Here is a 24,054-nt window from a genome sequence, read left to right as displayed (position 1 = left end):
AAATTATGTTCTTGTTACTGTATGTTTGGAAAACCGTGTCACCACAAAATAACCTTCATAGCTTTAGGTGTACTACCACTTCTGTTCACTGACACCACTCTGGTGTTATTGTTTTAAGCCAAATATGCCTCCTCTGTAGTCATCCTAAAGGCAAATAAAACTCAGTAAAATCAGAAAAGAGTACAATAGTATTGCAGAATCTGGGGTGATGTAGGCACTTCATCTGACAGAAGAAGAAAAGTTTTGTAAAAAAACTCTAAATAAACCATCAGACAAAAGCCCCAGTTGATATATTTTGAAGATTACACACACATATTCCTACCATGTACTTCAGATTTAGATTATGTCTATCAAACTCCATCATCTGAATAAAGCTCTATAACCAATCTTATACTCAAAGGGAGCAATAAATGTTAATTATACTTTGCAGATCCCGAGGGATAAAGTAGCAACTTAATCCAGTATTTAAATTCTATATTAGCCTTTTGTCTTTGTTGTTTTGGATTTGTTGTTTTGGTTTTTTTTCAGAGGGTGAGCCAATTTTGCCTCTCTCCAAGTGTCTTCTGTGGATGTTTTCCTGGCTGCTCTCTCTCCTTGTCCTGGCTGGTGTGGTCTGTTCACAGATTTGCATTTTTGGCATTTACCAAGCCTGACATTATCATTCAGGGTAGAGCATCTCTTATCTTCATATTGTTTAATTTCTCAAGTCCAACATATTTGAGTTAATAAACACTTATTTTCAGACTAAATTGCCATCAATACACAGACTACTACCTCAAATATCTCTGCATATGATAACAGCTTAAACCCTATTTTATCTCTTTTTCAATACTGACTTGAATTAAGCTACTTTTTCCTGAGAAAAAGATTATTTGCATGGTTCTTCTGCACATCCTTAACTCATTTCCCCAGAGAGGCAGGGATGAGAGATTCCAAATGCAATTCAGAGCATTTACTAAGCTGCTGCTCTGGGAGATGCATGTAGCAGCTGCTCCACCTGACAGAGCAATATGAACATAACAGTATTGGTGGCTTTTTGCTGTTTGTTACAACATCTTATCAGCACTGCACTAGATTTTGGTCTCACAGCCTGTGAATCTATTCTCATACACCATCAGTGCTAAAAACTGCCCTAAGACCAAGAGAGGTTTGTTTCTGTTATCCCCTGATTTTCTTCTTGTTTCTGCTACTGGAAAGGTGCAAAGAGGAGCTGCCTTTTCCCCATCACTATTCCAATTTCATACTGCACAAGTTTTCTCTTTCCTGAAGAAAGGGATGAAAAGATAACTTTAGCTCAGGATCTTACCCAGATGGAAAAACATTTCTCAGTCTCATTGCACTATAAAGTGTAATATTCATCTGTTATTTTTCCCAGTGCTGTTTTCAGATGTGTTATTTATCCAATCATAATTTAATTATTTTCATGTATCAAAAAGTAGAAAGCTATTGAGGTCAAATGACAGGAAATAACATGAGCAGAAGGCTTTTTAATCATAATCATGAAAGAGAAAATTGGAAAAAAGTTACACCAGAAATTCATTCTCGACTTACAAAATAATTGATGACTGTAGCTTAAAGCAAAATTGAGGAAATAAACATCTATCTAAAATATTTTGTTTCTAACTGTCTCAGTGACCAGGTCAGCACTCATTTTGATATGTCAAGGTTTTTAACATCTGACCTCCCTGCTAATGAATTTATGTGCTCTGCCAAACTTGTAATTTGCAATTGAACGTGAGCCCTTTATGAGCCCTTATAAAGAAAAAAATAATAATTTGAGGAATTATGGTAAATGGTAGTGTGAAATATCACATGGCAGAACATCACAGTAATGAGTAACTTACATATTTACATTATGTATCTATCTAAGAAAATACACATATGGACACACCACACACTTCTGCACAAAATAAAGATCACTTCTGTTCCTAAACTGGCCTCTGAATTGCAAAAATATAGTACAAGGGACAGTTCAAATATAGCAATAGAAAATAGAGAAGAAAAACTCTTACTGTACTATACTGTCACCTCTTTCCCAATTTTTTTTATCAAGTCACATTATAAATAACTTTAATTATGCACTTTTCACCACTTCCCTGAGAAGATTTGATACTTGTATCAAGAACTGACCTGGCTGTACCTGCTTTACTCACTTCTTGCAGTGACTGTTAAAATATCCTAACAGGCAGCAACAAAGAAAACCATGAAAGGCTATAAATGCTGGAATTACAATATACCTGAGCAAACTGGGTATGAAAAAAGTGAGATTACACTGGAAAAAGGTTCTAGTGACTGATGATAATACCATACAGTTAAGATGGGAAAGCACTTCCATTTACAGTTGGCTTTATTTTTCTTTTTCTCCTTGTACAAGTTGAAACTTTGCATGCATGGTCACAGTCACATCAGGTACTGGATTTGTTAAGCTGTTTAAAAGCTGTGTGTTACATAAGTGGTTTTTCTAGGTAAAAAATCCAGACATGTAGGGTTCCTACCACTGTGTGTCTAATGCCTGGACTTAGAAGAATTTTAAATGGAAGAAAATCTCATTAGTTTCTGCTCTCAGATGGGGAAAAAAGGCAACACTGGAAGGAGAACTGCTTACTCAAAAATTACTTTTGATACAACGGCTTTAAAACCCACAACACTAACATAAGTATCCAAAGTTCAGTTCTAAGATATGTAAAGTGAACCTTTTCTGGAAAGGCTAAGACTGGAGAAGTTGGATCAGAATTTTAACTGATTCACAGTGTGGAAAAAGCATTTTCACCTTTTCTTTGGCAGACAATACAATGCAGAGCAGGGCTGCCAACCCCAGTGTGTTGCTCTGGCTCTCTAAACACAATGACAATTTTCCAGCCCAAGTGGAAAATTCAATCCCTTTGCATCTTAGGAAGAAGCAGAGCTCATTTCAAGAGCCCTGAGAAGAGGAGATTCTGGTGCAGGTTTTGTTTGTGAAACTTCTACCCTGCTTTTCCCACTCGCTGCCATGAGAACTGACCACTTAGTCACTTTCAAACTTCTGTGCAAATACAACACATATAAACTGCAATTCAGTTCTGCCACTGTTGGGGAAAGTGTGAGGAGCAAGGAAGTCACAAAAAGTGCTGATTCTGCAGGAAGACAGGGCTACAGTGTGCCACTTACTGTGGAAAAGGTTACTACATGAACCGCTGAGCCTAAAAATAAAAACAAAAAGCAATCCTGGATAAAGAAGTTGATGTTTTATAGAAATGGATGGCTAATATTTCTTTCACATGCCTGACAATTTCATTCACTGAAACAAGTGGATTGTTCAGCTCTTGCTAATTTGGAAGACAAACAGGTTTATGAAGTGATTAGCTCATTGTGGGAACTCCTGGAAGCAAATGAAAGAGACCCTTCCACTGGAGGACTTCAGAGAACTTTTTAAGTGTCACTACATGGCAACAAAGCAAGCATACCTCCTACTCTAGAGTGTCTATACTGATGTGTGATGCAAACTGCTTGCCAAAAAAAAGGCACATGAAAAGCCATGGGCTTACCCACATTATATATTAGGAGACTGATTATACCTCAGAGGGAACCAACATCAGTTCTGTCAACAACCACTTCTGATTTTTCACAGTCAAGCTACTAGAAGTGGACAGAGCTTTTCCTTTAAACTCACAAAAATAAATATAACAAAAGAACCTCCTAGTAAGAGGAACTTTTTCAGGCACTTTTAGAGCAAAGAGAATTAGGGAGGTCAAATTCATGCTTTACTGCAATTCATTGCTACATTGTATGACAAATGCAAATGACGTTTTGTTTATACCCCAAAGAGAGAACAACCAAGGCTCTATGTCTGGAAAAAGACTGGAAAGAAAAATACCTCTGGGTAAAGCAATGAATTCATCTATTAAAAATAACATTCTATAGATGAATTTCATGGAAATGCACTTCCTTTCGGTATTTTCATTAAATGATATATTTATGCTATAAAAGCTTTCTGCCTTCTGGATATTCATGGATTGAGGCCATTAGCTTTTTTTTAGCTTGTTTTTGATGCATGCGACCATTGATATGTGGAATAATTTAAAGCTGTTTTTTCCCCGATCAGTAAGAAATATTATTGAAAGCACAAAGCCTGAGTCATTGTTTGGTACATTATCTCCAGAAATAGAATGAAAAAAAAAAAGAAAAACTTAGAGTGCACATTTTGTCATTTCCATCAGGAATTAGGCTCATGTTTTACCCCTGTATGAACCATGGCCCCGGCACAGTCAGTCAGACCACCATGGGAGTGGGCTTAGAAGGGGACACAGCATCTCCATCCCAGGCATCCCAGCCTCACGGCCCTTCTCCCACACTTAAAGAAAACAGCAAACACATTTACCATGGTCTAAAAGCTAGTGAGTTTGGGGATTAAATTTAAAGGATAGGAAAACCAGAGTTACTCCAAAACTTATTACTGAGAGCCTGCTGAGAGAGACAAGTATTTGCAAGGGGAGGAAGCAGCAATCTCAGGCAAAGAGCCTGAGGTGTCCATCACACATCCTGACAGAGGAAAGGGATGAGGTGGGTGTACAGTGAGACCCCCTGGCACTGTGGTGACAAATTCCCTTGCATCCTCACACTGTGCTATTGTGCGGCCATCACACCTGTCACACACCTGTGGGGGGAGTTCTTCACTTTATCCAGGTTTGAAAGATAAAGGCACATAAAGTCAAAGCTGAGGGGCTTTTTTATTAAGTTCTGTTTTCTTGTTTTTCATTTAAAACTAACCAACTCCACAAACCCATTACTAAAAGAAGAAATATTTAAAGCAACACTAATAGAGGACATGCTCATCAAATATGAACAGACCCAAAGTACACAACATTGTAAACACGAAGTAGGCAATTACATTATGGGCTAATGAGGCAAAACATACTGAAAAAAATTATCAGGGAAGTGCACCAGGACTGGCTGCTATTTGGGCTGCTGTGGGAGAAAGCTGATTAAGATTACTTAGTACAAAAGAGGTCCTAAGTAGGATTTTTTAGTAAAAGAGTAGGAGTGTACAGGAGATGCAGCAAATTAAAGAATGGGATAAACAAGACCTATTTAAATATTCCTGAATAATTTTTCTTAAGCAAGTGAAAGAGCAAGAGGGTGTTTTGATTATAATGCAGCAACTTCAATATAAATTTGATTAATAGGAATTCTTTAAGGACAGAAATTAGCCACCATAATATGACTCACAAACTAAGGCAAAGAGCTCAGTATGATTAAAAAATTAAACGCGTTCTACAGTTGAGGATACCACCTGCCATTATATGAGATGAAGCTAAATATCCCACAGAGAATATAAATCCTCTTCCTTTCCTGAACAGGCTTGCACTAACTGAGGCCTTGTAGAAGTGCTGCCTACTAAATACTGCTGCAATACCAAGCCCTTTCTGAGATAATTTTAAAACTCCAAGAATTTACAGAGGGTCTGTAAATTGCTAATTCAGCATGCACGCTGGTTGCAGGTGGGTGACACCCACAGTGCCACGGCCAAAGTCCAGGACAGGAGCACAAGGAAAAGAGCATTTACGACCAGAGCTGCCAAGTCATCTCCTTTTTGCACGAGGGCTGATGCAGCTGAAGGAGGAGCCAATGTGGCTGCCCCCCAAGCTGATCAGGAGCTGCTGGTGCATCACAGGACACGTGGCCCCAGCAGTGGCAGGCGGGACCACTGGGCAGCCAGAGGGACACTAAATCACCCCCCACCACCATCAACAAATAAGCAAAGCTGGGAAGAATCATAACCACTTCAGAATACAGGACCTCTAATCTAAAACAAATGCTTTGGAACAGAGGTTAAAAAATAAACTCTGTGTACAAGATGAAGCTGATGGAAGTAATAGAAACAAGATAAACTGTTACATTACAGAGGCATAATAAATAAGTATCCCCCATGTGAACCTCCTCATGAATGACTTGTTTCCTTTTTTCCCCACTTTCCTGTTTTTCTGATGCCATGGATTAAACCAGCCCTGCAGCACAAATCAGCACCAAAGGCACCAGGCAAGTGCTCAGTTTTAATGTTTTCCCCCTCTGCTTGCTGAGCTACAGCACACAAACAGGTATGTTTATTCATCTTTCTACTCCCAGACTCTCACTTTAGATTAAATCCTTTTTTCATTTCTCTTCCCCAGTGAGGTAGGGAGGACAAAACACTCAGCACACTCTGTCTTTATTCCTTACAGGCTGATTTGTCTACCTTCCTCTCCTAACAGGCTCTTCTCATTCCCTAGAACACTTTAATTCCTCTTCTCTACAGATGCTCCAATTTGGATTGTTTGGGATTTTTTGAGCACAGAAGTGTGTTCAGTATTACCAGAGAATACAGGAATTCTAGTACCTCTTTCCTTTACTGAAATAACCTCTTCCAAGATGCTACTTTGCATATTTCATGCATAAGAATGGTGGCTTATGGCAGCCTTAGGATCAGAAAACACAAATAATTAGATTATCTCATTAATTCTTTAGGCTTTAAGCAACAGAAAAGGGAAAAATGTGGAATTATTAAAGGGTACGTCTAACAAGAGTAAAATTCAAACTAGTTTGCAACTAGCTAATGGAACCAAAATATACCAAAGATGTGCTAAGAGTGAATCTTCAAAGTTCACAACAATATATATATATAAAAGAGAAATATTCAAAATCCTAGGAACTGTTAATATTCACAAAAAGACCCATTTATAGGTTCTACCAACTATTGGTGTGTTTCCTATAATTGACTGTGTAAACAACCATTCTGTTTCCACTGTAATTCTCTGTGCTTTTTGCTGGATTCCCAACATACATTTTAATGGTGCTTACTGATAAGGACCATCCTCTCACTGCCATGACTTCAAGGTCCTCAGTAACTGCTTCTCTGTTGTGAAATCTAATGTGAAGGACAAACACTACCAGCCCACAGTGTAAAAAGTTCTAATAAATTGCTTAATTAATGTGTTCAATACAAATGACAAATTATGTTACATCCTTTACTTCCATGTCTTTAATTATCCTGCTTTCAAAACATTTTAAGAAGTCTTACATCACACAATCAGCCTTAAAAGCCAAAGTTTTATGGCTGTGGGCTGATTTCTTAATTTTATTTCCTTCTTTTACACATTTCAGCTCATACAGCTTTTTGCCTAGATTTAAGACATAAGATGTATGTAAATCTATTCCTAAACACAGAACACAAGGTAAATATGAAGTGCTATGTGGAGGAGAAAAAACAACTCTGATTTAATCTATAAAAAATGGCCTCTGAGCAATGTTAATGTACAGGATAAAATAATCAAATCCTAAAAGAATCCAATGAAAATATTTACTCAGTGACAAGCAAGTGTCAGAAAGGAAAAGACTGGACAAAATGCAGGCAAAAAAGCATTAGTGATGTTCTGGTAAGCTTCAGGGAAGGGAAGAAGATTCAGGAAAGTACAACTTGGTAACATCTTTCTTTCCTTTATGTTCTATGTAATGTATATTAAATGTGAACTAAATAAATAGGTGTGGCAAATGAAGTTTTCGTAACTTTTAAAAAGGAACGGTAAATTTGGAGTCAAATTTACTGTCATTTATCTGGCACATCTGACGAGCCCAGAAGCACATGGTACCTAAGAAAAATTCTTTTTAACATCCTTGTATGATAGACTCATTAACCTCATAGATTGCTGGGCTGGGGAGAGAAACAGGTAAAAGCATATGTGCATATGAGAGGGACTTTATTAGTCCATTTAAAGGATGGATCCTCCATCTGACATGCAAGTTCACACTTTAACATTTTCACCATGTACTCCCACTTTGCCTGCACTGAATTCAGGCAGTTCTGGCATGGATTTCCAGTACAATTTTAAGTCACACACTGTCAGAGAACAAAAATTCACCACAGAAAATGTACAGCTGCTTCAAGAGACACAATGAAATGTGCAACTTGAATTTTCCCTCATATGCATAGTGCATATCAAATCTACTGAAAAGAGAGGTTAAGGTCTGTGTTTAAAATATGACTTGGAGGACTGGGCATGGTCTTAGTCTGATATTACATACTACAACCAAAAGAATAATTATGGACTAGAAAGGGGATTAAGAATACACTTGGATATTACAGGTCTGCTTGAGATAAGGAGCATAAAGCAGCCAGGATTAATGCCAGTCTTAACAGTGATTTCCTTATGTCTATGACTGCTCTGATAGGTGGTGGGCTTTAGTAGCTCTCCTTAATGTTAATCACAAGAGCTTAGGGAGCTACAAAGTACAAACCCCCCAGTCTAAGCCCTACAAACCTCATGAACATTCTTGTAATTTTATGTATATTAACTCAGACAGAATTGTCCCATGGAAATCTTCAGCATATTCCCACAGATTACTCTCAGGCTGAAGGAACACACTACAATACACACAAAAGCATTTAAAGAAATTCCAGTTACACTGGCTTCTGAAATGCTTCCAATTAGCTTGCAAGTGATCTTGTCTCTCTGACGGGCTCTGTAACATTCAAATTGTTGTATTAACATATAGACACATTCAGAATAAGTGCATAATTTGGTGCTCAGCCAGTTGTGGCTAATGCATCAAGCAATAATGTTCATGTCAAAAAAAATATATTTTATTTGGTATCACTTCAAAGAATGGATGAAAACTGGCCTTAAGCCTTAACACACAAAACAATGGAAGTTACACAGTATAGCATCACAGGGTCTGTACAATTATTTACAAAATCTCAAGAAAACCATTCTTTTGCTTCCCACAGTTGGCCATAATTAATTCTTGGTAGATTTTTAAATTCAAACTGTGTAAAAGATCAAGCTACTTCCTCATGTAGATCTACAATTCTGGCAAATTTCTTTTTTGGGAGTAGGATAAGTAGGCAAATTTATCAGTTTCAGCTGGAGGAGATGATACATATTTTCACAGCCTGAATATATGAAATTATTAACCTTTTCCATCCATATTCTGCTCACACTCTTTTTTCCCCTATATAGTTTTCAATAAATTTTAACATCACATTTTACACATCTCACTCATCAGACTATAGTCCAAAGCCTTTCTTTGTTCCTTGAGTGTTTCTCCTTAGTTTTGTATTTCATTGCTTTCTGCACCTACACTGGAAAACCTTAAAGGTGGAAACTCTTCTTCCCACTGCCCAAATGATACCTCACATCCAGATCTTACCTGGGAATTTTCATCTTCTCAGGTATTTATAGTCTTCATCCTTGTTTTAGTAAAGCCTAGGACAGCACATGTCTTCTGGCATACATCATAAATGAAAACTACATAAAACACCACATTTCATTGCATTTAAGCCACGTGTTCCATTTAAAAGCTACTGATATTTAACCCAAGACTGATGAGAATGAACAAACTGAATGTTGAGCACCCCTTGACATTGTAAGAAAATGAAAACCAAGGGTAAAATAAGGACAGCTCTTCCTGGCCACCCAAACAGTACATTTTTCTCAAAAGGGTCACTGTGAAGGGTAGCACAATATGGTTAGTGCAGTCTGCCCTGCTCGCAGAGTCCTTGAGGACCCTGTCAAAATGGGCAACACTAGGTAACCAACATCAGGAGCACCTTGAGTGCTTCCTCATATACTCACTAAGCACCTAAGAACTGAAAGTGCATGATTTCATACCTCACACTCTGCTCTTAGTTTACTTATCAGGGCTAGTTTTACAATTCATGTGGTTTTTCACATTCTCAGTTCTTTCTCTGAAACTCCTCTGTTTTATCCATGGTACCCAGTCATCGGCTTTCAACTTCACACTGAACATTTTCTTTCTCAGCTTAAAAGGTGCCCAAGCTGATTTTCAGGTTAAACAGTACTAAGGGGGAAAAAAAAAAAGCCCCCAAGCCCAAATGACTTGCTGAAGTAATACCAAGACTTTGTGGTAGAATTCAAGCTGACTAGAATTCAAGGGGAAAAAAACCCAACCCACATAAAACATTTTATTTGTAAGACCTTTCCTTAGTGTTTACATATTATGCAAGCACAACTAGCAAGGAACCAGTGCTGCTGCTTTTTCAAAGTAGCAGGAAAGAGTAGTAATGCCTGCATACTCCCACCTCGTTCACACTAAGAGGCAAAAGAAAGTGAAGTGAACAAGTGATCCATGTTCCCTGGCTGTACAAAACGAGCAGTGCCACTGTATTACTCATGATTCCTCAATTCAGGATATGTTGATGGAACAATTAAATTGTTTGGTTTGTGGGATTTTTAGGAAGGAATCTGTTTTTATCACAAATTTGTAAAGCAGAAAATCACTTCACTGGAGAAGAAGTACAAGGCTACTTTGAAACATGGACTGGAAGAGACTACATGAAAAAAGGCATTTTGCACAAATTCATCTGTCTCACGGCATGATCCCACACATTCACTATGAGAAAATGAACTAATTATTTAACATTTGCATACAAATTACTTATTTTTGGGGGTTGAGGCATGGCTCCCTGTGTGATCTTGGGCCAGTTTCTGAACCTCACTAAATCTCTAGCTCCTTATTTGCAAAGCACATTAATATTAGTTATGCAGGATGTGGTGAGAGTAAATTAACTCAAGCTTGTAAAGGGTTTTCTGATCTTCAGATACTATGGAGAAGAAGGACTAGAAAAATCCATTTAAGAAGCAAAGAAGCACGTAAACCCATGGCCACACAACAAACATGTGGGATATCAACTTCATACAAAGAACTGGTACTAACATTTCTATGTAGTAGCAGCAAAAATTATATTAGCAGAAAGAACAAAATACATGTATTAAGAATAATGAATTCACTTACTTTTTCCTAATTTCTAGATCTGAAACTGGAACACATCTCAGGCCAGCTCCCAATACCATGAGGGATGATGTTAGTAACACTGTTACCCTCAGACCTATGATGAAAAAATAACAGTATTTTACAAGTTAAATCAGTAATGTTGCAAAAGAAACATTGCTTTTATATATCTATATTTACATGGAGTTTCACAGAAATAACACGTTTCTTTCAAATCATAAGCACTTTGGTGCTGATATAAATTCCAGACACATTCTGAAATCTTGAGTTATTTTCTACACTTGCACTCCAGAATTACAAAAGCTTACTCTTGGCATGGCAACACACAGGAGTGTATCCAAAATCTACACAGACATTCTTGAAAGTTAAAAGAAATAATAAAAGTATCATCAAAATATACAATATTCCCTTTGGAGTTAGAGGCATTGGGGAACATGCTCTACTGTGTTATCTGAAATCTACACAGATGCAAAGAAAAATCTGGACTTGTTCATTCTTCTCCAACCACTTAACGAGCACAGACACAGCACTGTTATTGTTTTCTTTCATAATGCAGATATGCATTTCATCCCAAAGAAACAACCATTTATTCAGGGGAAAACAAGTACAAGTATATTTTTGCAGTCCTTGCAATTAGGGCAGTTTTTTGCTGCTCTCAGCTCCAATTGTCAGAGGTTGTAAATATCGTACATTAGAAAAAAGCCACAATTGACTGATTCCTTGAATATGTTTTTCCCTCGTGCAATTTTCATCTGAGAAGCTCTTAGATTAGAAACAACCTTATCTTCATGCTGCAATTCCTTTTGCCAGCAGTTTGTTTGCTGCTGTTAAGGTGTTTCCATCAGCAGCACAGAACAGTGACAGCTGAGGGGCTTAAGCTCCAAAATCTTGCAAAACACCAAATCATAAATACTCACAATTAAAAACCACAGAGAGAGTCTGCATCTGTGAAGTTGTAAATTTTGAAACAATTTCATAGCAACAAATAGAAAATAAAGGGCTTCCATGTTCTTAGTAGAATATAATAAAAAATATTAATGATGACAAACGTGCAATACCTCTAACATTTAGGTAAAACTAGTAGTTACCCAAAATACAGATGATAAAAAAACCTGTCCTATGATGTCACCTATCAAACAAATGACTTTGGTTCTTTCTAAAGCTGCCTATCTTCAGAGGAGTGTTCCCTCTGTTAGTGACTCCTGTAATCAGTACAATTCAAGCAATAGTTGCATTAAATATTTTGTCTCCATGTATTTTACTGAAATGTGATTTTACTGGATGAGACATAATTTTGCTCATATTGTGACAGTTCTTAATAAATCTCACTCACGGGTATGCAGGTCCTGGTGCTGGACACTACACAAACCAAACATAAGATAAGTTTCTCTATCAACCAGTGTAGCCCAAGACAACCCAAATAAAAATAAATTAGTAAGTAAAGTTACAGGTTTTCTGAAATAGAAGTGAGACTTCCTTTGGTAAGGCCCCGTCATTAACACAAGGGATGCCAGCTCCAGTGATGTGACTCCAAAGGACACTTCACATCCCTGATGCTCTGAAGAAGTATCATCAACCAAAAATACATCTTTCCTGGTAGGATTTCCCAATACCTCCTTGAGCTTAGTTGCTTGACTGTGCTCAACCAGCAAATGCTGCTGTTAAACTGGTTTTTCAAGTGTGTTCAGAGAGCCCTAAAGAAATGCCCCTTTAATATGGCTGCTCAAAACCTTCATGTTCCTGTGTTTGCTAGGCCACCATGAGTCTTCATGTGACATTTAATTCCACATTGCCATACTGCCTGTGCTGTGCTGGGGCAATTATGCATATCTGCATTGCATACATGATGCTTCTGCCTTTTCTTCTTGGAAATTAATCTTTGTTAGCACTGCTTTTGTGGATAATGAAAATTTGTATGCAGCAAGGATTGGAATTTTATTGATGGAAAATTGAAATACAAATCTTTTATCTGAAAAACTTGAAGTTATTTCCATTAGGAAATGCTATCGAAATTTTTCAGGGAAGCTCTGGTAATGTACACACCACCTTATTTTCCATGTAAACTAAGCTCTTCCTGAACTACATTTCACAAAACACAGTGCATTCTGCCTTTCAAGAGACACAAGGAGAAGGACAGCATGGAGGGTGCTGCTCATGGGGCCCTCCTTGAAGTGCAAGCCAGGGGCAAGCCCAGGACACAGATGTAAATGGGAAACAAAAATTTAAATTTAAATCACCACAAGACTTAAAATGAGTGTTTCCATATTAAAAACTCTTACTTTATTTCTAATTTTTAAGAAAATCCCTAAACCAAAATACATGCAAACCAAGAAAGTTTTAAATTAAATCTGCACAAAAATTTCCTTAAAAAAATCCCAACATACAATTTGGCAAAAAAATTATTTAGATGCTGAAGTTTGCCTCCAGCTTTAAATTCAGGCCTATCTTTAATGTCAACCTCATATGTCAGATAATTTTAAAGTAAAATTATCTGTTAAAGCTTCACAGTCATGTAGGCCTGATCTCTTCATTCTTTGAAGTCCTAATCTTGAATACTATTTACTGTAAGATATCCCTTTAAAATGTTTTGATTGCCCAGCTTTTTCTTTGTCCTTTTTTTCTGTTTCCACCTTAACATGTAAACGCCCTCCTGCAAATTCCTTTGGTTAATGCTGCATGGTGAAAATGATGACACCAAAGTGAACAAAAGATTGTCAGACAAGCAGCATATTAGACATTTGCTTTGCTAATTACACAGTATAGTTTTAGCCTCTAAGCAACTAACCCTCTTATTTTGCTTTACATTTTAACTCTTTTTCATCTTTGTCAGAAACCAGTCTTTTTATTTCAGTATTTTTGTTTTGAATGCTGCAGTTGTTGCTACATTGAATCTGACATCTTGTATTACTCTAAAAGGGGCACCCCAGAGTGCTTAAGATAGCTACCATGCATCATGGGGACTATAAACCAAAGCAACCAACCAAGCTTGAAAAACAGCCTGTGAACCTTACAGCAAATTATGTCTCTACTTTAAAAGATCTAAGTAATTCACTCAACCAGGAGATTTTGTGCAGATGTAATTAACTTCATTAATTCTACCCTGTAAATGCAAGCAGGAATTGGAGGGAGGGAGGAGGGTACAGCTTCTTAAAATCCATCATTCAGTTTCTACCCCTTTCAATCAGAGGTTTCTGACACATGGCTGAAAGGGGAAGAAATTCCTTTAAACAAGATTTTCTGCCAGTGGGTGAAGTTTTGTGTTCTATACACCTTGTCTCCTTAGCTGCTCCTTCCCATCCTCTTCTTGCAGGAGGTTTCTGGGCCCCACAGATGGCAATTGCTCTTGAGAAAACTATGGCCTTGTTCACAACAGCCAGACTTCACTGACAGCAACAGAAAAGTCCAAGCTAGCAGCAGAAATTGAGTCAGTAATAAAAAAGATGTTTTAATTATCATTTATGAGTGTAACAGTCGATATTGTTCAACTGTTTAACCCTCCTGTGGGTCATAACACCATCTGCTTTATGACTTCAGCAGTCAATGCTGCATTTGCTGTTTCATATTTCTTTTTACAACTGTCTCCAAACTCTGGCCACTACTACAGACTTAACAAACTCTCAAGCCACAATCTCCACCACCCACAGCCCAACACAGAGCAGAAGCAGAACCCCCTATGCTGGAACGTGGGGGCAGCAGCTGCCAGTGGCACCCAGCTGCTCTTCAGCTCCCTCACAGCAACATCAAGCAAGAGCATTCAGAATGTGGGTGCTCATCCCCCACAACTCCTCCAGCATGCCTTACTTTCAAGATGCTTTTCAAAGTATATGAAAAGAAAATGCATTCCCCCACGCCCCACATTACTGTAACCCAATGAGTGAATTTTTATGCCCAGTTTAATAATAAACTTAAAAAACTATGCTGCTGTCCTAATTCCAACAATTTATACATTAGTCTGTGATTCACCAGTAGAATGTGATTAACTCATTCCTGAGCATCCCCCACCTGAGCCCAGCACAGCAGCTCCCTCAGTTCCCCACTACTGCTACAGAGCACTGCAAGCAGCCTCTTCTAGCTCAGAGCATCACACACATGGCACACACCTTTTGAGTTTGGTTTCCCCCCTGCAATGAAGCATTCATCCTAGGCGATATCTCAGTTGGATGGGCAGAACAGACAAGTTTTCACCTTTCTCCTTTATTTTTAATAGAAGTTTGGCCAGAGGAAAGGCTGCTGGATTCAGCCCTTCCCGTGCCATGGCAGCACTGATTTCCCTCATAGAGCTCACACACCCTGCTCCTAGATGCAGTAACATTTCAGGGATTTCCTAACTTCCCCTGCAGATACCAAAATCAGTTCTCACAAATACCAAGTACAGCAAGGCTCTGAGTGGAAACATGTGACATCAGCCTCCTGCCCTTTTTCACAGTTTTTAAAGACCAGGCTGAAAGCACAAATTGCTTCTTCTGACACTGAACTGAAAGCATTTGCTTGACTTCCCCATCATTTTGACTAAAACATATCTAGCTAAGAGAAAAGAGAATGTAAAAGTCTGTCTTGGTCCACACACACTAGGAAATTTAAAACTCACCAGTTGCATTAGCTGTTTCAACAATTCACTGTCAAATTGTGCTTTTCCACCCAATTTAAAGCAAATTCAAAGTTCTTGTTTTGCCCTTCTTTACAAAACAAACCACAGTTCCTGGAGGTTTCCTTCTAGGAAATTAATCTATAAAAACTAACTTTTACATTTAGGTTCAGTAAGTAAAGTATTGAGCACCAAGCCTTCCACAATTTTTCTCTGGACTTGGAATTGTTTTTATGTTTTGTTTATATGGCCTCCTTATGGCTCAAGCATTATTTTTAAATGGATTTCTTTTGCTGGATATCAATTCTCTGTTTCATATGATGAGTCTGCTTTTCTCCCTTTTTAATATATCCCTATACATTTAGCTATAATTTTAAAAAGGCTTAATTAAACAGCTCCCTTTATCAGGCAATCCTGAAAGCACTGCACACACACACCATCCTCCAGAAATCTTTGGTTTTTTAATGTAATTCTAGCAAAATTATACTAATAGCTGCAACATTTACTCTCATAACATCAATTATCTTTGCCATGATTAAAATACCAAAAAAAATTGCTTTCTACTAAACACAGTGAATAAAACTTGTGTTGTGCCTGCTCTTTGCCAAATTGACTACAGCCATTAAGGAGAATAAGTGGCAATCCTCTTTCAGAAGAGGCATCCTTGCATCAAGCAATACAATTTCCAAAAGAAAAGAACCTTTTCATTGATGTAAAAATACTTCATAGCTGAGATGTGGTCCCAGTCTTTCTGCTAACACATGGAATAAAATTGAAAAGTCAGTGTATTGGGCCTGCCTCAGATTCCACAAAGGCACTTGATTGCAGAGTGGCATAAATTGTGTTTGGAAACTCAATGGAAAATAAATACATTCTCAAGAATAGCATCAATAAAAACTGGGAACCAAATACAAACACTGCATGCAAGAGAGAACAACTACCAGGTTGTATGTAGCTAATCCAAAATTACAGACTCACAGATAATTCTGAGGTAGAAGGGACCCACAAGGATTGAGTCCAACTCTTAGGTGAATGGCCCATAGAGTGACTGAGCCCACCACCATGGTGCTATCAGCACCATTTACAGCATGCTCTAATCATGGATTGAAGGCCAAGGTATCATTGGTGCTATTAATTGCTGCTTCTGTCATTGGGAGCTATTAATCACAACCTGGACTTCCCTTTCTCCCCAAGTACTTGATGCTGGTTCTTCAGTTATTTTCCCATTTCAAACCTCTCTTTTTAAAATAAGCTGAAGCAAACTGCTTCCATTCATCTCCCTGGCTTTATGTGGCACTACCAAGACAGCATCCCAATCTCAACTGGAAAGATTTAGGACCCAAGTTACTTTTTATTTTCTGACTGAAAATGAAGCTAACTCAATTTAAACATTCTGCAAGACAGGTGACAGCATCCTTCTGGCATCAAAATGTAGGAACCAAACTCTATCATACAGAACCTGTCTGAAATAAATTAAACCCAGAGCTACATAAACCCTCAGTCTTGTCTAGGGCACAAGAAGATATTTTTCTGTACTAATCCACAACACAGTCCAGTTCCGCCTTTCAGTGGAGGATTGCAGAGTGGATTCCACCTGACACTGCTCCAATTTCTGTCTGACATAAACAGTTGGCAGACTGGGATACTCATATGAAATATGTACTAGAAATTTCTTGAAATGCAGACGTAGGAGGGAATGATCTTCAGAGGGGCAATTTCTCTTTATAGTATCTTAAAGCTGTTGCAACAGAATGTGTCAGCAATTGCTGCCCAGTTAACAATAAGGCTATCAGCAGGAGTTTGACATTTCTATATAAATTGATTTACTTGCAAAATTTAAATCTGAGAAAGCAAACTCTGTACACGAACACAACAAGCTGAAGTAAAATAGTTCCTGTGATTTGGACAAGCTTTCTCATTGGGGTCAGAATTTCAGTACAGCCAACATCCCAGAAGTGTCATCACCACTGATGGGGGGAACCCACAGGGAAGTCCCTGCCAAATCAGGAAGACAGAGGGGTGCCAACAACCAGATCTGACCCAAAGACAAAATAATTTCTGCTGCTTTTTGGACAGATATAGCAAGGGTGTGTGCAAACTGAAAGCATGAGGGCCAATACACATGCTTTCTTTTTTCCAGTGTACCTCTCAGATGAGGAACATGCACTCTGCATAAACATCCTCATGTGCATCCTTGTAAGGAGGGTATCCCTCCCAAATTCTGAAGTTAGTTAAGAATTTTGTAAAAAAACACAATACAGCTCAGAGATTCAAAGCACAAAATTTAGCCTGTCAAGTGTTTCACAGAGAAGACACTCATCATGAGGGAGGTCACTGAACACATATAACCACTAAAACAGATATGGAAGCTGACAGAACATAATTGTGAGAAACAAAACTAAACAGAATGCAATTGAGAGCTATTACAACAATGACACAACCACTCTGCAATTCCTGAGCTGCTGCATCTTTTTTTTTATGTGCACCCCAGCTGTAAGGAAACTAAGACACTTAAGTACACATTCTAATGCACAGCTCGCCTCTGGTATGTATTATAAATACTGTTCCCGTTTTTAAGTTATTTTTATTCTTCTCCACACACCCCTCTCCCCAACATTCATTAAAGCATGTTAAAGTCCTTATTTTTCTGTTTACTCTAGCTACAAGAACTTGTTAGAAAGAACACCTGTTAGAAAGAACAACAAGCTAAAACAACCACATCAAGAGGCTGCAGGGTGCCTTTATCTCATTTGCATGGATGAAGCCAGGCCCACATCAACAGTGGACCTGTACTGCTTTTAACATTATCCCAGCATATGAGGCAAGCACATAATCAATCTCCAAAAATATGACAAGGAAAGTATCACTTAATTCTCCTGCTCTCTACTCCTCTACATTTAGTTATTAGAGACTTAATGAAGCAAATTCTTTACAGAGTTGGCTCCACTACCACAGATTTAACCACAGTTGGTGACACACTATCCATGTAAATACAGAGCAGTATTTCAGAGTTTGTGCAGCGATTTAAAAGTCTGGGAGTGTAAATAAAAAAGTCCTGGTTTTAAAAACTGAACAGGCTTAATCTAAGCTTTCAGGTATACAAAAAGGTAGCTTACAAGTAATGAAGCTTCCTTCCACATGGCAGTGAAGGATTTTGAAGCATCCTAACAGTTTAACATCAACAATGGGGAAAAAAGGCAAAATATGTAAATTAGAAATCTGCATTGCAAGTTTATACAAGTGCTGTAAATTCTATTCAGCAATCCAGAGGCTGACATTTTGCCTGAACAGATAAACAAAGTGCTGAGCTGAATGGTATTTGCCTGAAGATCAAAACGATGATTTTAGAATCAGTTTTAGACCCTTTATTAGAATATCTCCTATTCTTTAATAACACGTTTCTTGGTTTCAAAGGAGACCAATTATTTTAGCCAATTATTGTTATTACACATTTTACTACAGAAAGCATCCCTTTTATCTGCAACTAATCCAAGTGCAATGAACCTCTCCTAATGCTTGCAGAGCATCTCTCAGAGAAGAGAGCACTGGCCTGGGGCAGCAGGACCTGCATCTCTCAACATTCCATATAAAACTGGGCAGGCCACTTCCCTTCTGCTTCCCCCTGCCCTGTGTCTTGTTTATTCAGGCTATGAGCACAGGGAAACAGGAGCCTGTCCCACCATTAGTATCAGAAAGTCTGTTAAATCAGGTTTTCTCTTCACCTGAGGTGAGTGCAGTGCTGGGATACAACAAAAAAGAGCTATTTAAGTACTTCCTAAATCTGTGACGTTAACACTTGTATGAATTGTTCTTTCTTCTCTCACCACAGGTAGCTGCTTTCTACTCTCAACACCAGTATCTAATAAAACAGGAAAATTCAGGTGAATCATTGAATCCATCTTTGCTATTTGATAAAATTAAATTACATAATGGCATGTGCTAGTGTGTACACAGAGAGAGATGCAGAGCAATTAACAAAAATAGCCAATAATGCAGTTGGGGGCTAAACCTCCTCACTAACTCTGAAACTAAAGAAAGGATGTCACTAACAAGCTGACAGAAAGTGCACAACAAGAAGCCTTTGCTCTAACTCTCCTGAATGAACACCAACAACTGAAGCACTTTCTTTTCTCTTTCCACTCCTTTCAAGGACTCCCAATTGCACAGCAGGCTCAATTACCATACCACTAACTACAGAGCCTTACCTGTGGCAACAGACAGCAAAAACAATTACTCTTATACACATCTGCCAGGGAAGGTGTTCTGTTGTTACCTTGATAGCACTAACTCACACCACTCAACAGTGCATGAAACTCTTCTTTTTAAGAAGTACAGAGGCATTTTGTTTTGCCTCAACCAAGTATCAAGAAGCAACCGTGCAGCAAGGATTGGCAGCTCCATTAAATACTGCCTAGTGCATCTGCTAAGCAGGACACTAAGTGCAAGGTTTCCTCCTTTTATTATCCCTGCTGGGAGAGGGGGAAATAAAGAGCTGCAAGAGCTTCACTAATGTAATATCCATGCAGGTCTTGTGACTTATAGGAAAGGTCACTGAAGTGAGCTTTCAAATTTTCTCTGTGTGAACAGTTTCAGTGTTACTTGAACATTAAAATGCATCAGACACTACTTAGGGTACATAGTTCATTCTAAAAGACATCTTTCTCAGCACTATAATGAGTCCTAAACCCATCATATTTTTTAAGGGTCCTGATCAATTCTTTAGGTTCATGTGATTAATTAAAATTATAACACCACCACCTTTCTCAAGTATTTAAAAGGGATGGCTCTCTTCAACAAATAAAGAAGTAAAACAAAAATGTTTCTAACTGTGCTTATACTTGATGTCCTATATTCCAGAAAAACACCAGCATTCATTCTTTGCAAAAAGCAGAAGACCTCTCACTTTCAAAACACATCACTCCCTTTGGCTGAGTCACATATGTCCAGCTCTGGAAACAGGAAAAGTCTAAAAAACCCTCTCTACTAAAAATCTGCATGAGAAAGCTTAATTTACAGCTTTTGAGGAAGTTGGAGCATTGATCACAAGCTCCTGCAGCACAATTACAGCTACAGCACAGCTACAATAGCACATGCATGCCAGAAGCATTAAAAAGCCAGTTACAGCAGGAAGTGATGGAATAGCTCTGAATGTCACCACTAGGAGAAAGGCAAGGCAAGCCACAATTTCCCCAGTGCTGGGAATATATTATTTACAATACATAATCATATAATTGTAACTAAAAAACTTCTTAAAGAATTTTTTATCATGTCTTTGGTCTGATCAGTAAAGGCAATACCACAGTGTCAGTAGAAAAATTCAAAAACTCTCCAAGAAAATTTGTAAAATAATGAAACAGCTGCCAAAACATATTTCTTCAATTTACTTCTGCTCTTTTCAGCACTGACCATGGTTTTGGGGGCTTGGGTGTTTTGTAAACAAATATTTTATATAAATCAAATATTTTTATTTGACAATGTCAGACTACAAATTTTCACAACAGGCAACATTATTTCAGGACCTGTGTTATGTATGCACTGTTTCATAAGTCTGAAAAGGCAAGCAAATCCCCCTGTTTCACATGGCTCCTTTCCCACAAGTGAAAAGAAAGAAGAAAAAAAAGCACAGGTGAAAAACCAGCAGTGCCGAAAATGTCCAAACTTTACTAACAGGTAATGAATGAACCTCATTTTTGTGTTTGCTTCAGACTTTTCACTCCTAAAACATAACACAAATCTAACTGCTAAAAACAACTTCTGCTGAAAATAATGAATAAAAATTATTTTGTTTATGCAGTTGTGTAATGCTTTTACTATAATTCAAAAATCAGTTAAGAGCAGTAAGTTCAGCATTACCAAGTGAAAATGGTCTTTCTTTGTCCATACTTAGTTTCTTCTGATAGAAAAAAAATATATCATGTTAATTCTTTGAAGAAAAGCCTCAGTTTTCTTTAAAGGGAATAGATTCAGCTTCTGCAGAACAACAGCCAATCTACTCTTTTTCTCTTTAACAGAATTCTAAACTAATAGCTTGGGATTATAAATACAGTATAAACATACAGCTAGCAAAATGAATGCAATATAACTTTCCTAAGTACTTGACTACTTCCATAATAAAAACCTATGAGAAAGCCCAGGGGACTTTGATAATAGAGAAATTACTGTTGTCATTCACATTAAAAAGTTAGTACCAGCTACCTTTATGCACCATGGATGTCACACTATTAAAAACTCCCAGGAAAAAAGGAGAGTGGCAAAATGTCAATGTTTTAAAAATGCAGCAAGGCAGTGCAAAACAAAACAGTATTTTAGCACTTTTATCCCGTTCCACAAGGCTTTCCAGAAGGGAAGAGATACCAGCCAGAGGGGCTACAAACATCCTCTTTGCATCCCAGCGGTGCCTCCATCACGGGGCCAGACCTCCGTCAGCACCAAAGCCACACGAGAGGGAAGAGCCGCCCTCCCGTGCGTCAGCAGCGCCCGGAGAGTCCCGCAGGGGCCACAGAGCAGCTGTGACCACCAACCTCGGGGCAGGCAGGGCTGCAGGAAGGGCCCGCTCACCCTCTGGCTGACACACAGTGCCAGGCACGGTGCAGAGCTTTGGCTGTGAAGAGGCAAAACACCAGGATCTTGTTGGAGATAAGAAAAGGCAAAAAGGTCAACTGTGTCCCAAGAGATTCCCAGCTCCTGGTTTTAGAAGTGCCTCTCAAGAGAGCTCACAGAAGCTGTGCTGCTGACCTACACTGCTGTGCAGGCATCTGCCCCCTCCCCATTTGCTGCTGCCCCTCAAAGTATCCATTTCCCTGTGCCTCCTACTCAACTCATTCCTCCACCTTTCCCATTCCCAGCACTTCTTGCCCTCTGGCTCCAGATCTCATTTCTGCATCTGTGCATCCCATACTTCACCCACTACCTTGCTCCACACTTTCCCCTTCTCTCCCTCTTCTCATCCATTCACAGGCTTTTCTCACTCCTTCGAGCCCTTGGATCTTCTTGCATCCAACCTCTCCTCCTCCTCAACAACAAGAGGAGTGGAGAACAGAGGAAAACAGGATGGCAAGATGGGTATACCACAAGACAGGTGAGGCACAAAGTAGAGAAGAAGCAGTGAGATTAGAGTGAACTTGGGTCAAGAGAAGGTTATGAGGAGCAGTAAAAACATGTGAGCATACAAGGGAGGTATCAGTGCACAGCTGCCCTGGTATTACTACCCCTGTAGTCAACTTCTAAAAGCTGCTGTTGACAAAATATCTTCCTATCTGAACCTGTGTCCTGATCCAGTTCAGGGATGCTTCAGTGCTTTAACTGCTTGTGTTAGCAGCTGCATAAGAAAAGCAAAGGATCATATTTTACACTGGTAAATTATTTCCCTATTCATCAGCTTCCCAGCATCAAGGTGTATCAGTTGCATACAGAATCACAGAATTGTCAGAGTTGCAAAGGGCCTCTGGAGATCCTCGAGTCCAAGCCCTCTGCCAAGGCTCAGGGTGACCCGGAGCAGGTTACACAGGAATGCATCCAGATGGATTTTGAGTGTCTCCAGTGAGGAGACGTGGCTCCACAATCTCCCTGGGCAGCATGTTCCAGTGCTCTGCCACCCACAACATAAAGTTCTTCCTCATGTTGAGGTGGAACTCGTTGTGTTTGAGTTAATGGCTGTCACCCCATGCTCACTGTGCTTGTGCATGCAGCGTGCCAAAGCCCAAGAGTGTTATCCCAGATAACAGGGCCATTACTGTTGTCACATGAGCTATATGCAAATAGAATTATTTTACTTTCCACCATGGAAAAGTTCTTCCAAATCAAGCATGCAGCTTCCTGATATGCTTCACCACGTGGTGTTTAAACAGCTGTCCCAGTAGCCCTACTCAGCTGCAAAGACCTGTGTGAAGAGTGCAAAGGGCGCAGCAGCATAAAGAGAATGTATGGAAACACGGCAGCAATCAGAGCTGGGGTGGAGCCCCACCCAACAGAAAGACCTAGCTCCAGTAGAGGACATCTATCTACAGCCCCAACTGATGCTTTTCAATCCAATCTGGCCCAGCAGGACGTACAGGAAGCACTACTAAGAATCAAGCTAGCATTGCTATGATGAACCAGAGCAGCATCAAGTTAATACAATTCACCAGCTCCTAATTAAAGCACTCTGTGTTGCTAATCACTGTGTATCAAGTGGTCTTTTGCAGCATGCCTGACTCCAAGGAGGGTGGGCCAATCAATTCTCTAATGCGTCTCACTTCTGGAAGCACTTGCACAAACACTCTGTGAACATTCATATAGCCACAGTAGATAAAATTTAGCAACAAAAGCCAAGTTTGGTTCCGTCTTCCTTTTTCTTCTCTTCTGATGATACAGAGGAAAAGGATGTCAATACAAATATGCACACCAGCACTCATCAAAATAAATTTTGTAAAACCAAGCTGATCAAATACCTGCTCTAGTGGGATTTACCTATATTCAGCTCTCTAATTGCTTCTTTCATCTCTCCACATGAAAAGCAACCCTTCATGTCATTTCTTTCAAGATTTGTTAGCATAGGAAAATTAATCCCTTTCACAGGATCTGATAGGTGTGGATCAGTATCATTTAAAAGATAATGAAGTATGGACCATTAATAGCATGCAGTAGCTGTCTACAGGATGAGAGAGACAGACTGCAGTAAAGAAGGTATTTTCCTTCAAACTTCTTTTGTATTTGGTTCAAGTGCATCA

The 24,054-nt window shown here is 38.9% G+C and overlaps 1 protein-coding gene across 1 annotated transcript in view; it reads right to left on the bottom strand.

The window, feature by feature from the left end:
• Nucleotides 1-24,054, bottom strand: part of SLC49A4 (solute carrier family 49 member 4) — a 66,238-nt gene that overhangs the window by 35,268 nt on the left and 6,916 nt on the right. Inside the window, exon 2 of the mRNA XM_058027725.1 lies at nt 10,765-10,858. Coding sequence (XP_057883708.1) covers nt 10,765-10,858 — 94 coding nt within the window. The remainder of the gene's footprint in view (nt 1-10,764; nt 10,859-24,054) is intronic.

Source organism: Melospiza georgiana, chromosome 7, assembly GCF_028018845.1.
Source record: "Melospiza georgiana isolate bMelGeo1 chromosome 7, bMelGeo1.pri, whole genome shotgun sequence".
NCBI lineage: Eukaryota > Metazoa > Chordata > Aves > Passeriformes > Passerellidae > Melospiza > Melospiza georgiana.
This window is presented reverse-complemented; position numbering and strand designations above follow the sequence as displayed.